The 16,720-nt window shown below is 36.2% G+C and overlaps 1 protein-coding gene across 9 annotated transcripts in view; it reads right to left on the bottom strand.

The window, feature by feature from the left end:
• Nucleotides 1-16,720, bottom strand: part of LOC132151564 (receptor-type tyrosine-protein phosphatase T-like) — a 280,272-nt gene that overhangs the window by 68,476 nt on the left and 195,076 nt on the right. For 5 of the 9 annotated variants that reach the window (XM_059559752.1, XM_059559756.1, XM_059559753.1 and 2 more), the window contains 4 exons: nucleotides 10,914-10,943; nucleotides 5,167-5,318; nucleotides 1,748-1,825; nucleotides 524-559 (listed from right to left, as the gene is read on the bottom strand). In XM_059559752.1, coding sequence (XP_059415735.1) covers nucleotides 524-559; nucleotides 1,748-1,825; nucleotides 5,167-5,318; nucleotides 10,914-10,943 — 296 coding nt within the window. The remainder of the gene's footprint in view (nucleotides 1-523; nucleotides 560-1,747; nucleotides 1,826-5,166; nucleotides 5,319-10,913; nucleotides 10,944-16,720) is intronic. The other 4 variants (XM_059559755.1, XM_059559759.1, XM_059559761.1 and 1 more) reach the window with 2 other exon arrangements.

Here is a 16,720-nt window from a genome sequence, read left to right as displayed (position 1 = left end):
ACTCTCTAACCACTAGGCCACAACTTCCCTCACTGTGGGAAGGAGTGTGTGTGTGTGTCACACACCAATCTGCCAAATCTGAAAATTAGCATTCCGATGAACGATCTGATTTAAATCACTTTCCACACATTGGGATATAAACATAGACTTTGTTTGAACTGACAGAGGGCTTTCATTCCTCTAATCTGTCTCAGTGTGGGACGGAGACATCAGTGTGAGGAGGACACCACCGACTCCTCACTTAAACCACATTCAGCTGCCACTAAATTACAAGCTGCAGTTAATTTGATCGGACTGGGACGAAAGTCTCGGGCACCCGCTTTTGACTTCATCATCTAAACCCATACTTTATGACTCTTGAATGAAACTACATGCTTAATAGCGATTCCCCTATGAGTATTCATTTTGTCATCTTCATTATACATTTACATTAAAATACACAGAAGACACTGTTTAACATAATCGATGTGTTTAGAACTGAACAGTGTGATTTAGAATCAGCAGAGGAGGAAAAGTGTCTTACCTATGGATGCTGTGGCAGGGACCGGCTCCTTAGAAACTGCGATTAAAAACATAATAAAACTGAAAATCATTTTTTGTTTTTTGAAGTAAATGCCACACAACTTTTGCTGTAGAGTATTGTTCTGATATTTTTAAGGGTAAATAAAGCGGTTGTTATTGTAAACTAAAATATTTAAAATTGTTTATTTAAATAAAGCTGAAATTAAATTAAATAATATAACTTCATATATAGAAATAAGTTGAAGTACTATAATTACTTAATAACTACATTAATATTATAAAATAATAAATTACTGAAATAATACATTTAAGCTACATAGAAATGAAAATGCAAATAAAAAAATTACTAAAAAAATCTAAATATTTAGAAATACGATATACATATATCTATACATACATAAATACATACATACATACAGTGTAACACATACATACATACAGTATATATATATATATATGTATATATGTATGTATGTATGTATGTGTTACACTGTTAAAGTTCAGAAAAAAAAAATTCTGTCATTTAAATACCCTCATGTTTTTCTAAACCTAATTGTTTTTCTTTCATGTAACAAAAAAGGATAGAATGGTTCTATCAAAGCTTCAAAAAGGATGCAAAACACTATAACAATATATAGCATATATGACTGCATTATATTCCAAGTCTTCATGAGTTGATACAATGTCCATGTGAGGAGTGGGGCGGGGCCGAGAGCCGTGGAAACGGGGCGAGGCCGGTGGAGTGATTGGAAATGAACGACACCTGCTCGACCCACCGGTCTCGAGTCCCACGGAGGAGATGGAAGGATATAAAACTGGAGCGACGACAGTGAAGGACGAGAGAGGACCAGGCCTGGGTTTTAGTTTGTGTTTTTATTTGTGCGCGTCAGTCGTCCGTGAGGGGCTTTTCCATTTCACAAAACCAGTCTGAATGAATCTTTTGCAGACTGATTCAGTTTTTGAGTTTTTTTTATTTATTTATTTATTTTATTTTTTTGACGAAATGAGAGTACTGCATTCTTACTGGCGACTGAAAGCATAATCAAATTAGCCTAAATATTAAAAAAATGTACATGCAAGTGGTAGGAAATGTACAGAACTTTGTGAGGTTCAAGTTCTGTGATTGGCTTGCTGATACATTATACGGTTTCAAATCTTTTGGTTACCAGTCCAGGAATTGTACTACTATACCACATGGACCAATTCAACATAGGAAGCCACACACCTGAGTAGTAGGAGTTGAGGAGGGTTTTACTCTGGAGGGCTTTACCCTGGATGGAGAAGGAGCATGGAGAAGAGGCGGCTGGGAAAGACAGAGAGGAGGGCACTTAGTACTTACACATGCTGCACATGTCTATAAAACACCACATCATGTCCAGATTAATAGCAGTGTCATATTGTGACAGAATCACAGTGGCAACAGAATAAAAGGTTTTTAGGTCTCTTTCCACGAAGGAGGCTGATATTGCACTAATCATCTGCATCTTGCTGCAGTCAACAAGACCTTTAAATGTCATGGACTATTTTGAACATATCCACATATCCTAGCTCAGTATAAACAGTGGATTTCTAACAATGTCTGTCTGGAATAAAAAATGTAGATTGAAAAAAATCTGGTGTGAAAAAAAGTTTACAAACAATTGCAAAGAAACAGCAAGTAACACATTGATTTAAAAATGAAATTTTGAAGTAGAAAAACTTAAATAGTAAAATATATTCCAATAATCATTGTTTTATTTACACCTATGAAAAATATATAGATATTCTTACAGTGACTCCCACTACAAAGTAAATGAAAGTCACAAAAACACACTCCTAGAGCTTCACTCACTCCAGTAAACTTCTTTTACTGTTCTCAGCTGAAGCCCATATCCTCTTTACGTTCCATTTTAGTCACCTATCACTCCAGATCTCCCTTTACACAAATCCCCATGTGTCACATGTGTCGGCGCATGTGCATTTACTCACATAAGGATCTCTACAGAATGTGCTTTGGCAGCAAAAGCTCACGGACCAGCAGGGTGAGATCGAGAGCACTGAAGAGTGGAAGGTTGAGGCAGGTGTCTTTGTGTTCATTTAAATGGTAATACAGCTAAAATGCTGAGTGTGTAGACTGGGATCACTATGATCTCTATTTCACACATCTTCTGCTGCATCGTCTTCAAAAACCCCAGATGGAAAAAAATATATAAATAATAATAATGATGTGTGATTGTAACTGTGGAGCCAGTGAGAGAGAGGACTGGATATAAAATGAGAAAAATTACAATTACAATATATGAGATATAAAGGCCCGCAATAATTTGGTGCCCACAGAAAAGGCTTCAGAAATTGGAAGGCTTGTCATTTACAAAGTTCAACACATACTACACTCCAAAGATTTTCCTCCTACAATCAGTGTAAAACTGTGAAAAAAGTAGATTCTTGGGCCTTGTCGTGCACATAGTAATAAATATAAAACTGACAGAAAAATTCATTGGAACAGAAAAATTGTTAATCCAGCACATGCACTGCTTTTCAAGCCAAATATATATATACATATTATCAAACTAGTTTTTCATTTTAACATTTAAGAATTTTGTATTATTTTTTAATATTCTTTCATTTTAAGAATGTTAAGTTATATTATATTTTTAGACAAAACAGTGACTAAGAAAAATATTTTTAAATAATACAGTCAGAAACAAATAATGATTTTGCAATTCCAACACAGAAATTACCCACTGCATGTTTAAAGTTTTAGATGAAAATGTATGGTCTCTCATAGTGTATTACTAGGCTTTTTTTAAAATGTATTTATTTTTATAAAGAACTGCTCACAAACAGCAGTTATGAGCTGGACTGAGTTCTAGATTGTTTCTGTTCCAACACTCCAGCTGAGATTCATGTCTATAATAATGGCTGTACTTGTTCAGTAATAGTGACTCTCAGATCATTAGATAAATAACAGATACAATGATAGCCTCCAATTACTCTGAGCCTGTAATGATCCGAAATAAACATTCAAATGAACTGCATTTGCACATCCACTGACCAATGACATTCAAAAGAACTGAGAAACACTAAACATGCAGAACACATTGCCAATCAGTGTTGATTTTAAAGGAAATAAATGTGATCATTATGCATAATGACATTCTCTCTCTCTATGCATCTTGCTCTTATACTCCGTTGCCCGCTCTTCTTCCAGCTCCATTCAAATTACTCTGTACACAAAGGCCACAGTGACATTTTGTGCAGAAAGCAACTCAGAAAGACCCATCCTAATTACAGCCCTTTCACAGCATGCCAGAGCCCACTTAAAACTGAGAATGAAAGCAAGAGAACGAAAAAAACGCCTAGTTCAAATGCCACTTGCTTTTCTTCTCCAGCACCTCTTAAAGCAGCACGTCAATAGCGAAGTCTCTTGATATGTAGAACGCTTTGGTCCATGCTATTAAGTTACAAAATAGCTCTCTGCGGTGGGCAACGTTCAGATGTGTGATGGGCAGGTGTGAGACAGAGGCGTCCCGTCATTTGATTTCCTGATGGACGCTTAGTGAAAACAATCAAGGAGAATGGTGAGTTGTGTTAAAATGATAGATTGTTGACCGCTTTTGACCCCTTTTAGGGCTTGCTGAGCTCATCAGTGTGATGGTGGGACATGCAGGAGTGATGTGTGATTGCAATAATGAGTCTTGAGATTGGCTCACACACACTGCGGCTACTCCAGAAGATCGTGGTATTTGGGGGACGTGGCGATTATATGACCTGTGGACTTTGACTTTTGAGACTGGTGGAAAAGAGCAAGAAGTTCTCTAAAGAGAACCTGTGAAAAAGGTCTGATTGAACAGGAAATTAATACTCTATCTTTCAACAAATCATCTGATGCCCATTCATGTTTATTTTGAGCTATAATTAGTAGTAGGTGGTCGGTTCATGTGCCACTTAAACTAATAAGCCTCTAGCAGTCTGTCAATCCACATTAAAGAGTGTCAACACACCTTTATTATTTAAATTTCATGATTAAATTGACAGAATTGGAAAGCTGAGATCTTCAGAAATAAACAAACCTTACTGAGATTACTGGACGGAAGGCATGATACAAATAATGTTCAGTGAAGATTGTGCACGTATGCCAAATATTGCTGTTTTGTATTCCAGCTCAATAGTTTCAATGGATTGCTGGTTCATTTGTTTGTTAATCTATCCATTTATTCATCCAAGTATTAATTTGTTCATTCATTCAATTTTTCATTTAATCATTTATTTACATGTGCAATATTTCACTCATGTATTAATTCACTTAAATGTGTTCATTTATTAACTGATTTGAACTTTTGTTCATTCATTACTTCATACATTTTTTGTTCATTTCTTAATTTTTTTGTTCATGCAATCATTCAGTTCATTCATTCATTCATTCATTCACGCATTCATTATGTGAAATTAGTTTTTCTTTAATTTGCTAATTTGTAAATTAATTATTCGATTCATTCTTTCATATGTGTCTTTATTCATTCTTTCATTATCCATTGGTTAATGCCAATGGCCTTCTCTAACCCATACTGTTATTAGAGCACAGACACATACAAAATAAACAGAGATTATACAAAAAAACAGGGCAGCACAATAATGCCACAGCACAATATTTGCTGAACTCACAGAATCCGTTGAGGTCCTGGTTGCTGGTGGAGAACGGATCGTCCTTGTGTAACGTGCTGACTTTTCCAGTGCTTTTATCTGCTGTGCCTACAGGCCCCATCTCTCTCTGCGTGCTGCTGTTGGCTGTTTCCTTCTGTTTTTTAGCTAGTTTCCTTCAAATCCATCCACAACAGGACACAATTATACATATGATCAAAAGAAGACACTTCAGTGTCATTGCAATGCTTTTGGCTAGTGCAAACTGTTAAACTAATGTCTAAACATGTTTATATGTGTGTAAGAAATCACTTATTCTTTGGACAAACAAAGGCTATTAAAATCAGTTATCAGCTTCATTACTGCTAGACTTGCTGATTTTAGTTTAGCCATTTATATATTGCATAAAAGTAACAGTATAGGAGTATAATAATAACAATATACATCACTTAACCAAAGCACTGTCATAACACTGCTGTAAACTGACATATAAGATATACAAGACAAACACACACGGACAGACACTGGGCACATAGAGGACAAGTGAGCCATTTTTCTATTCCAATGGCATTGACTGCAATATTTATGTAATATAATCTAAAATATATATTCTGCAGTGATATATGCCCGCAAGTGAGAGAGAGAGAACAAAAATCACAAACCTACTCAAATCAAGAGAGAGAAACTTAAAACCTTGCCATGCAGAACAAAGCTAATTGAACACTACAAGTCTATTGATCAGGAAAAACTTGTACATAAACACATTCACTTGTAGATAATGCAAACAAATACATTAATGATATATTTATACATCGTAACGCTTTCTCTTAAAGGGCCAGTATAGAATGGTTGCAATGGGCAGCGCACATATGGATGAGAGCTGCAATGTTTCATTAACTACAGATTGTATAGCACTATGAATGCATTTGATCCTGATTAAAGTTGTGACATGTTGAATAAGTGACCTAGCAGTTCTTACTTTGACACATTGAGCTGTGAAGTTCAAATGTGGTTTGCAACATTTCCTGTTCTCTTTCCACCGATCAAAAATAAAAATAATCTTTAGCAGTCTTTATAAAGGCAGCAGACTTCACTTCTGCAGGTCTTTGATTTGTCTTGCTGTTCATAAGCTGAGGCCTCCCCACACTTGCAGAACTCCAAGGAAGATATTACTGTCATCAATGGATTGGAGTCATCCAATAAAAAGACTCTGATTCTCCAGGTCCCACAGAACACCATTTGACCTCAATATGTGCTTGCTTCTCTTTCGGGGACGAGCTGATAATAACTCTTTGTTTTGTTATTTTCTCTGCTGGGAATTTGTAACAAAAAAAAAAAAACAACTAATAAAGATTCAGCTTCCTCAAAAACCAGGCCAACCTTTAAAATTGGGGCCATTTTAGCTAGGTTGGAAAATAAATTCAGTAACATTGGTTTTTGTTGACTGAGGATCAAAAGAGGACGGAAAGTGTTCAGAAGCAGGTCTTAACACCAAGAAGCAATAAGAGAGGGCTCACGACTTTCCAATTAAGCAGCAAAGTATCAATGTGATGGCTATAAAGTGTTGAGATTTCATTGTAGAAACTGCAATGCACAAACTCTATACCAAAACCTAGTGTGCTCCCTGCCTATTCAACAATCCATTGGCTCATCCCACAGTGTACAGTATGCTGAAGGTCACAGTATTTTGTAATACAACAGCCATCAGATAATAAAACCCACTGATTGCTGCATTAATGTGTCTCCTTTCAAGTGTCAAATTCTGGACATATTGCAAGTGGCATAAACTATAGATAATCCTTAATGAATGTCAGCACAGCACTTCATTAAAGTGGAGGCTATAATATAGTTAGATCACCATAAACAGTATTTATAGCACCAAATTTTGTTAATGGTTTTTTGTAAAAGACAAAGTGAGAGAGGGGGAACAATGAGGGGATAGCTGTAAAATCTGGCTTGATTCATCATTCATGCATAAAATTCACCAAATGTTCTTTAATAAGCATATCACACTTGGTTAAGCTAAAACTTGAATGGAGGAAATAGTACAAAGACATATGCATTTCTGACATCAGAACATGCAAAGACAAGGCAGCTGGCCTTGTATTAGTAAGCATGTAGAAGATTTCAAAATATCCTCTATATTAACCTCTACTGTTCACTTGTAGGGCATGGTGTTAGCGAGGACAAGGTCATGGGTTTGATTCCCAGGAAATACGTTGTTACTTTTATATTGATGTGTTTGAAGTCACTTTGGATAAAAGCATCTGCCAAACTTGTAAATGCATGCACACACAAATCTGTGGAGTAGACATGGTGATGCATCAGGAATAAGCATTACTATCACCATATACACTGAAAAAAAATTATAAAAGCAATTTTTTCATGAGCTGACCTCAAAGATCTAAGACTTTTTCTATGTACACAAAAGGCCTATTATCTCAAAAAAAATTTCACAATTCTGTCTAAATCTTTGTCAGTGAGCACTTCTCCTTTGCCGAAATAATCCATTCACCTCACAGGTGTGGCATGTCAAGATGCTGATTAGACAGCATGATTATTACACAGGTGTGCCTTAGGCTGGCCACAATAAAAGGCCACTCTAAAATGTGCAGTTTTACTGTATTGGGGGGTCAGGGGAGGCTACCTGGACAGCTGCTGCAACAGTCGGTTTGCATAACCAAAGAATTTCTGCACAAACTGTCAGAAATTGTCTCAGGGAAACTCATCTGAATGCTAATCATCCTCATCAGGGTCTCGGCCTGACTGCAGTTTGTCATCGTAACCGCTTTCTGTGGGCAAATGCTCACATTTGATGGCGTCTGGCACTTTGAAGAGGTGTTCTCTTCACAGATGAATCCCAGTTTTCACTGTACAGGGCAGATGGCAGACAGCATGTATGGGGTCGTGTGGGTGAGTGGTTTGCTGATGTCACCATTGTGGATCAAGTGGCCCATGGTGGCGGTAGGGTTATGGTATGGGCGGGTGTATGTTATGGACAATGAACACAGGTGCATTTTATTGATGCCATTTTGAATGCACAGATATACCGTGACGAGATCCTGAGGCCTATCATTGTGCCCTTCATCCACAACCATCACCTCATGTTGCAGCATGATAATGCACCGCCAAATATTGCAAGGATCTGTAGCTGAAATTCCTGAAGCTGAAAACATCTCAGTTCTTGCATGACCAGCATACTCACCGGACATGTCACCCATTGAGCATGTTTGGGATGCCCTTGATCAGCGTATACGACAGCGTTTTCCAGTTCCTGCCAATATCCAGCAACTTCACACAGCCATTGAAGAGGAGTGGACCAACATTCCACAGGCCACAATCAACAACCTGATCAACTCTATGGGAAGGAGATGTGTTGCATTGCGTGAGGCAAATGGTGGTCACACCAGATACTGACTGGTTTTGGGACCTCCCCAGACCCCCCAATACAGTAAAACTACAAATTTTAGAGTGGCCTTTTATTGTGGCCAGCCTAAGGCACACCTGTGTAATAATCATGCTGTCTAATCAGCATCTTGATATGCCACACCTGTGAGGTGGATGGATCATCTCGCAAAGGAGAAGTGCTCACTGACAAAGATTTAGACAGAATTGTGAACAATTTTTGAGAGAAATAGGCCTTGTGTGTAAATGGAAAAAGTCTTAGATCTTTGAATTCAGCTCATGAAAAATGGGGGAAAAAACAAAAGTGTTGCATTTAAAATTTTGTTCAGTGTATATGGTGATGGTAATGTCTATCCCTGATGCATCACAATGTCTACTCCACAACTTGGTGTGTGTGCATGCATTTACAAGTTTGGAAGATGCTTTTATCCAGAGTGACTTAAGTGCATTCAAACTTGTCAATATAAATTTAACATCGTATTCCCTGTGAATCAAACCCATGACCTTGTCCTCGCTAATGCCATGCCCTACAAGTTAACTTTGTGCATACAAGCAACTGAACAATAGTGGTTAATATAAAGGATATTTAGAAATCTTGAAAGGTGCTAATGCAAGCATAATGTCTTACTATCTTTTTAGATGCATGTACTTTTGTATGCAAAAGTACAAGCAGGGCTTAAAAATAAAATTTTGCCACATCTGCCAAAGGCTGATGACTTGATAAAATTTAGTGGCCATACTTTAAATATTTTCCAGCCATAAAACCTTTGTTATTATTATTATTATTAATTTTTCTTCTTCTTTTTAATATTTATGTTTTTTCTTTGCTTTCAAAAGTTTAAATATAGAGCTTTTAGTTTGGCAGAAAACTGCAGGGGATTTTTATTTAATGCATTCCTTTAATTGACAACAGACATATACTATAAATGATGCTCATCACAAATTTGGGAAAATGTTTGGGTCCTGTTATATTTTCAAATGCACATTATAAGCAACTGAAACTCACATCACTTGCAGAGATTGGGTTTGTGTGGAGCGGCATGTACTGTGAACCGAGCCTCTCTAAGTTATCATGAGCTGCTTATGGGAAAAGTTCACAACACAGCACATAAGCTTAAACATTTATATAATAACAGTACAGTCTTTGCAATTTGATAATCACACCAAACCATACCACGTTCTCAGGCATGGTTAGAATTAATAAAAACACTTACCAGCCAACTGGCGAGTAACACTGTTTCATGCACTTGCCAAACTGATTTTTACTCGCATTTGGCACTTGGCGAGTGTTAATTTGCACAAAATTACAAACCGGAAGTTTTTATCATTACTTTATTATTATATGATTTATGGAAGTCAAAATATCTTTCCTATCTGGCTTTTTCAGTTTGTAAGTGCAAGGACAAAAGTGAAGATGCACATTGATCGCTTTACTAACTCTAAAAATGCATGCTGATGCATAACCCTGCTGAATATGAGAACGACTAGCTCTCCGGATTTGAGGAATATATTGGCGTCATGGTTAGCTTTAGCTTGTAGCTGTCTGTCTAGGCCCTCTCAGATGATATCCTTTTGAAGGATCCTCCTGGCTGTGTTCTTTCTTTCATCTATATTTCAGGAGCAGGGAGAGAGTGGTGAGAATGCACATAGTAGTCTGACTGTGAATCTGAGCTTTTAAATCCTTTAACGCATGAGGTAAACATCCCGCAGCAAGGCTCTGTTGAACACAGTGCAAATGAAAGAATCCTGTGCAGTAAAATGCTGAGGCAGGCATAACCGTAAAGGTAACACTGAATAGTTTAAGTGTAATGGAAAAGTAATAAAAAGTAGAGGTGGAGTCCACAGACCAAAGAGATTTGACCTGAACTAGCAATAAGTAAATAATAATAAGATAACAGTGGAGAAACATCAATTTATGTGCACATGAGTGCAATTTATAACTGGGACTGGTAATGTTTCAAACCAATCTGAAAAACCTCTAGGTATATAGCGCATAAGATGGTTTATGGGTCAAATTCGACTGTTTTGCAAGAAAATGGAAGTACTGCGATGTTAAAACATTAGAGCAAAGTGTGATATATAATACTGACTCAAGAGTTAATTTCAAATTTAACTTGTCTTCATTTAAAAAAGCTTAAAATTTAGAAAAGCTTTGTCTGACATGGCAAAGTTGGATCTGGTACGAAGACTAATTGTCACTTAACTTTAACTTGATTTTCATTTAATTTGTTCTCTCACTTTTTTGTTCTAATGAACTAAGGAGGTTTTACTATTTCTCAGGGATTGTTAAAAGTACTTAGTAAAAGCTATTAGTAAATGATAAAAAAAAGGATGGTTGGTTATGTTCTGTATTTAATGCTACTTACAGGTAATAAGAGTAGGAATATGCATTTCTTCTGGAGCAGCAAGATAAGAACAAAACAAAAACAACAACAAAAAATGTTACCGAATTTAAACATTTAATATATATATAAAAAAAAATTAATATGAACATATTTTTTTTAAATATAGAATGTAAACAATATTTGAAAAAGCAAATTAATGTACAGTCATTAGATATGGGAATACAAAAATACCACAATTAAAATAATAATTAAAAAACAATAAAATAAACCAAATTAAAAAAGGAACCAAAAAAGGATAAACACATTGATGAGTGATCAGTATTGTAAATAAAGAGATGCATAATGATAAAATTAGTAAAGCTTGCCACTGTTACATGCTGACCACATACTGTTTTATTTAGACAAGAATATGCAATGCAGCTTTATGTAGCTATGCTATAGATTTCTGCAGCCTGAGGCTGTAAATTTAGGTTTGCAAATGGCCTTTGCATCAGTAATAGTAATAGTAAATCTGTAAAAATGGTAATTAAACAATAAATTAAATGTATGAAACTGCACATCTGGCTCCCCTTCAAGTGAAAAAAAAAAGTGTGAAAGAGAACAAAAAAAGGAATAGTTTACTGGTGGGAGTGTGTGTTTGGACAGCTAAAGAGATGAACAGGAAAGGTGGGTGTTTCACAGACATGTTGTAGCTCTGTTCTCTGTTAAGAGCTCAACAGAGACAGAAAGAGAAAGGAAGAGGACAAGAGACACCAAAAGCAGTTGGCGAACACATCACGCATTTGCTACTCCAAAATGAGGCCTTGTCATCAGCGTGTCTCAGTGTTGAAGTCTCTGTGGACCGGTTCCTTCCAGGTAAAGATGAGAGGAGGTGACATACGGCAAGCTAGGACAGCGATAGCAGCCTGATACGATAATAAAGACCAGATGGTGTCTGTTAATGGTGATTCGATTAACTGTAAAACTGGTGATGATATGCAAGCAAAGTTGTCAGTTAGTGACTTTGTGGCCGTCTGCTTCCTGACTGCGCTCACTGCTTTTCATCGCTCTTCTGAAACATATCTTCCATGAGGTGCGTGCTTTGTTTTTTACAATTTACAAATGAACTATAAACTTGCCAGTTTGTATAAATCTTGACATCGAAATGCTTGAAACCTTTATGATCGTGTAAATCAATCAATAAATAATATAAATTAAATAAGTTGGAAATTAATATTAACATTTTATTAAATATTAAATATTAAATATTATATATATATATATATATATATATATTGTGCAAACCTTTACACTGAATTAAAACAATAAATATATATATATATATATATATATATATATATATAAAAGTAATCATGTTTCAACCTGTGTTATTGCATTTCATGCTAACAATATAGAAATATCTTTCCAAATTTCCCACCATGTATGAAGCTGCTAAAGAAACCATATATTAATAACCAGAGTTATTAACATGTTTGTACACTACAAAATATCATCAAAACCTGCCACTTTGCAAAAACCTTTTCAAAAATACACAGCCGAATATCCATGCATCAGCCTGTCAGAGTTACTCTTTGGCACACAGAGCTGACTAAATTCTCACTTTGTGTATCATAAAAACAAGCTATAGCACCCAAACTGCACGCTTTATCGCTAAAGCAGCACCAAAGTAAATATATTTAATGACCCCGTGACTTCTCTGTAGGCAATAAAAACACAGTTTGGATATGGGCCGTTATGGAAAATGTGTTTTGCAATGGGCTGACGGTGCTAAAACAGATGCAGACGGTTGATGCGTTCAGCGGCATGCATATGCAGCGGGGGCATCCATCTTTGGCCATTTCATCTCATTGGCCCTTTAAAATGGCCTGCTGACATTGTTCTGATGATATTAATAAAAGAGAGCGAAGTGAAGAGCACCACGGCGGGCGAAGGTGGCCATAAATATTAATAGAGTAGAACTGTGAGAAGCTCGCAGCATAAGTGGCCTCTTTATTATTTTGCGGTCTCTCCCGTGATTTATCATCATTCCTGAAACGAGACGCATTTCTGGTGTGAGGAGAAGGTGTGATACACACAGTGATGTTACATGCCTGTACTGCCACTTTACACTGGAGAAAGACGGGGTAAGAGAAAGTGTTCAGAACTTGACAAAAGGTTGGTTTGTTTAACAAAGTGGCAAAGACTTCATACATCTTCATTTCAGCTAATGACTGTGAACGAGACAGCGTGGATTATAAGATCATAAAATCGATCATTTATCCATTCAGGCTTGAATGCACACGCACAATTGGCTGACAGGCATGTAGAAGTGTGCACACATGGATAGACTCACACATCTAATCAGGACATGCCAAAGATTTCTACTGCATTTATATAAAACTAATTATGACTAACCCAAAATTTAGCTCAAAATAATTTATATATATATATATATATATATATATATATACACACACACTAATCGTTAATTATTTTTATTTCTAAGGTTGTCAGATTAAGCTATTCACACATACAAACTGTTACTACCATTAACATAATTATATCAGATGGCAATACCATGGTACTTTGCTATATACTACAGTAATTGATGCTCACATATTTACAAGGCACTCCAAGAATAACTACAAGAATATAATAGAACTATCATGGTACATGTGCAAAAACATGGTTTTACCTTTGTAAATGTCGAAAACAAAATTATTGTCGTAATATGTGCCTGAATATAGTAAAAATTTATGTCTGTATCTGGATGGCACTTCAAAATACTTTAAGTAATACAATGGTAACACATAACTGATTGTAGTACATAGAAATACAATAATACTTTCTTTTGAACCATTTTACTAAATGATCTCTGTCTCTCACTCTCTCAATGTGTTATTCTATAACATTGCCCTCCTATAGCAATCATCTATTATTTATGTCAAATTGCTTTAAGTCTAGGTCTGTCATCGATCAAAACCAAGAGCTTCACTGCCGTGTGTTGAGTGCAGGGCCATACATCTCTTGGTTGTGTGTGCATATGTGTGTATGCAAGTGTGTGTTTAATGGTCTGGGACTGAGTAGTGTCCAAATGAACTCTGTCCACTCCCTCATCACTCTATCGTAATGCTGACTGAGGGAGAAATTTACCAAAATTGTGCTGCCTACGCATTTGATTACACACTGAATCATCACATCTGTCTATTATCAGCAGGGCTAATCGTAAGCCACTATATTTCACATAATACACCTGGACCTCATGACATCTCTGCATTGTCAAATCTACCTCCATCTTTAAGGATTCTATGCAAATAAAGGATCCCAAAGTTAGGAAAGTTTATTTTTAACAAGATTTTTAACCGCCCATGTGGAACAGCGGCAGATCATTTCAGCATGGATTGTTTGTGAAAGTGAAGTGAAAGTGAAGTGACATTCGGCCAAGTATGGTGACCCATACTCAGAATTTGTGCTCTGCGTTTAACCCATCCGAAGTGCACACACACAGAGCAGTGAACACACACACACACTGTGAACACACACCCGGAGCAGTGGGCAGCCATTTATGCTGCGGCACCCGGGGAGCAGTTGGGGGTTCGATGCCTTGCTCAAGGGCACCTAAGTCATGGTATTGAGGGTGGTGAGAGAACTGTACTTGCACTCCCCCCACCCACAATTCCTGCCAGCCCGGGACTCGAACTCACAACCTTTCGATTGGGAGTCCGATTCTCTAACCATAAGGCCACGACTTCCTTTCCCTTATGAATCTGTCATAAAGAGTCTGCAAAGATGATGTTACTGAAAGACTAAAATAATTTTAGGAAACATTTTCCACATAATTGTTATCCAGAAAATGAAAAACAGGGGCTATGTAATAAACTGACCACAAAATAAACTAAATACAATTAAATTAAAAAGTTAATTACCCCTTTAAAGATGAACACGAATTCCAAACAAGTAAGTGCTTCCACATTAGTACCTTGAATACATCACAGAAATTGCTATTAATTGCTGATGCATGTCAGTTCATGGAATATTGCTATGAATATTTTAGCGCTGTTATGTTTAAGGATTTCAAAGAGACCTTTTTAAATATCGGTTTATGGTTCTACAACATTCTATTTAACAGCCTGAAAAGAAAACCTACAACACATTTCTAGTTCTATATTCTGAAGAGCTACTTTACAGCCTATACAATTCTGATACGGAAACGTACCAAAAAATCGTTTACCTGTTACTGATGCCCTCTCTAATCAAAGCCAAACGACCTTAAGCACTGACATTATAATGTGTTCTCAGTAATGCTGCAGTTGTGTGGATTTGGTAAGATTACAGAAAAGACCTGGCAACCTCAGAGCTTTAAGCTAAATCCTCTATACAGTTGTTTGTGTAGGTGTCTTGGCGTGGGTGTAATCACCCTTTGACTCATATTAGCTTAACAGCGCAGTGCAGCACACGAGGCAGGGTTGAGACAGTATTAAAGAGGAATAATTACCAGCTAGTCCGGATTGCAGTATAAAGTGTCATTTGAAGCCACTCTCTGAGCGAATCAAGTGCCCTTTTTACTGTAATTGCTGCACCATGGGACATATGCTAATGCTATTTATGAGAGGGTGATCTAACAGGCAACAAATAAACTTATTTTAATATGGTAATGTAGTGACATTAGAACCACCCTTAAATTTCCCAGCACAGATCACTGCAGATTTCTCTAACATTTAACGTTGACAATGCACAACAACAAGCAATTAAAAAAATAAGAGTGAGAATGCAAGAAAAAAGCACATTAAACACAGGCCACACTTATAGCGAGCAAAAGCATAATACTTTCACAATTAACACCAATAACCACTATTGCTCTGTCCCAAAACCTAGTAAACTGCCTTCAGAGACAGCATTTTAAGGCAGCACAGACGCTCAACAGATGCTGCCTTGTAAGCTTCCTTGCTTCTAACCCATCCTTGATGTATCCATCTCCTCAAATTTTGTCTTGTCAAAATTCCTCTAACGTCAATCCAGTCTGTTTTTTTTTTATGTTTACTGTTTTTCACTGATCTCAATATGAATTTAGGAATTGCATTGAATGTATACTGCAATACAATGATTTTTAATATTCACTATTATTCATCTTGCATTGGAAATTTTATTTATTTATTTTTTACCGAGCTCATGATGTATTTTGGGATTGCATTGAATGTATACTGCAATAGTGACTTTTAAATTAAAGTCAGCATACATTAGCACACTACCATTATCATGGTGTATACCTTCATATTCATATATTTTTTTCCATTGTATACATTTTATGTATTTTTATGCTAATAATAATCAAGATTTTTTTTTGCATTGTTAATTTTATCGCCATTTTACATTTCTTTCTTTCACTGACATCATGAAAATCATGATACATTCAAAACAATCCTAAACTTGATAATGCAATAAAAATCTCAATGCTTCAATTTTACTCAACATTGTGCTATTTTTAGGCTTATTAGATTATTGCAAGGCAAATTCTCCTAAAATAAGTTATGACTCACATTTTGTGAGCTATGAGTTTATATACGAGTTATATATTATATACAAGTTATATATATATATATATATATAAACTATATAATATATAATATATAAATTAGTTTCTGCATATGTACACCACTCCAAATCAGTCCATTCTTTAAGACAGCAGGTGGCTAAGAAGGCAGTAGGCAGCAAGGCAGCTCATCAGGTTTGGGAACAGAGCTTTATTTAATCACTAATACAAACAAATCAAGATGATAATTTCCGTGCATGTGCCAAAATGTGACAAAAACCAAATAAATGCAGAAAAGTGTATAACATGACACAAATGG

This window comes from Carassius carassius, chromosome 10, assembly GCF_963082965.1.
Source record: "Carassius carassius chromosome 10, fCarCar2.1, whole genome shotgun sequence".
NCBI classification, from domain to species: Eukaryota; Metazoa; Chordata; class Actinopteri; order Cypriniformes; family Cyprinidae; genus Carassius; species Carassius carassius.
Note: the sequence above shows the minus strand (reverse complement) of the source record. Positions and strands in the feature narration are given on the sequence as shown.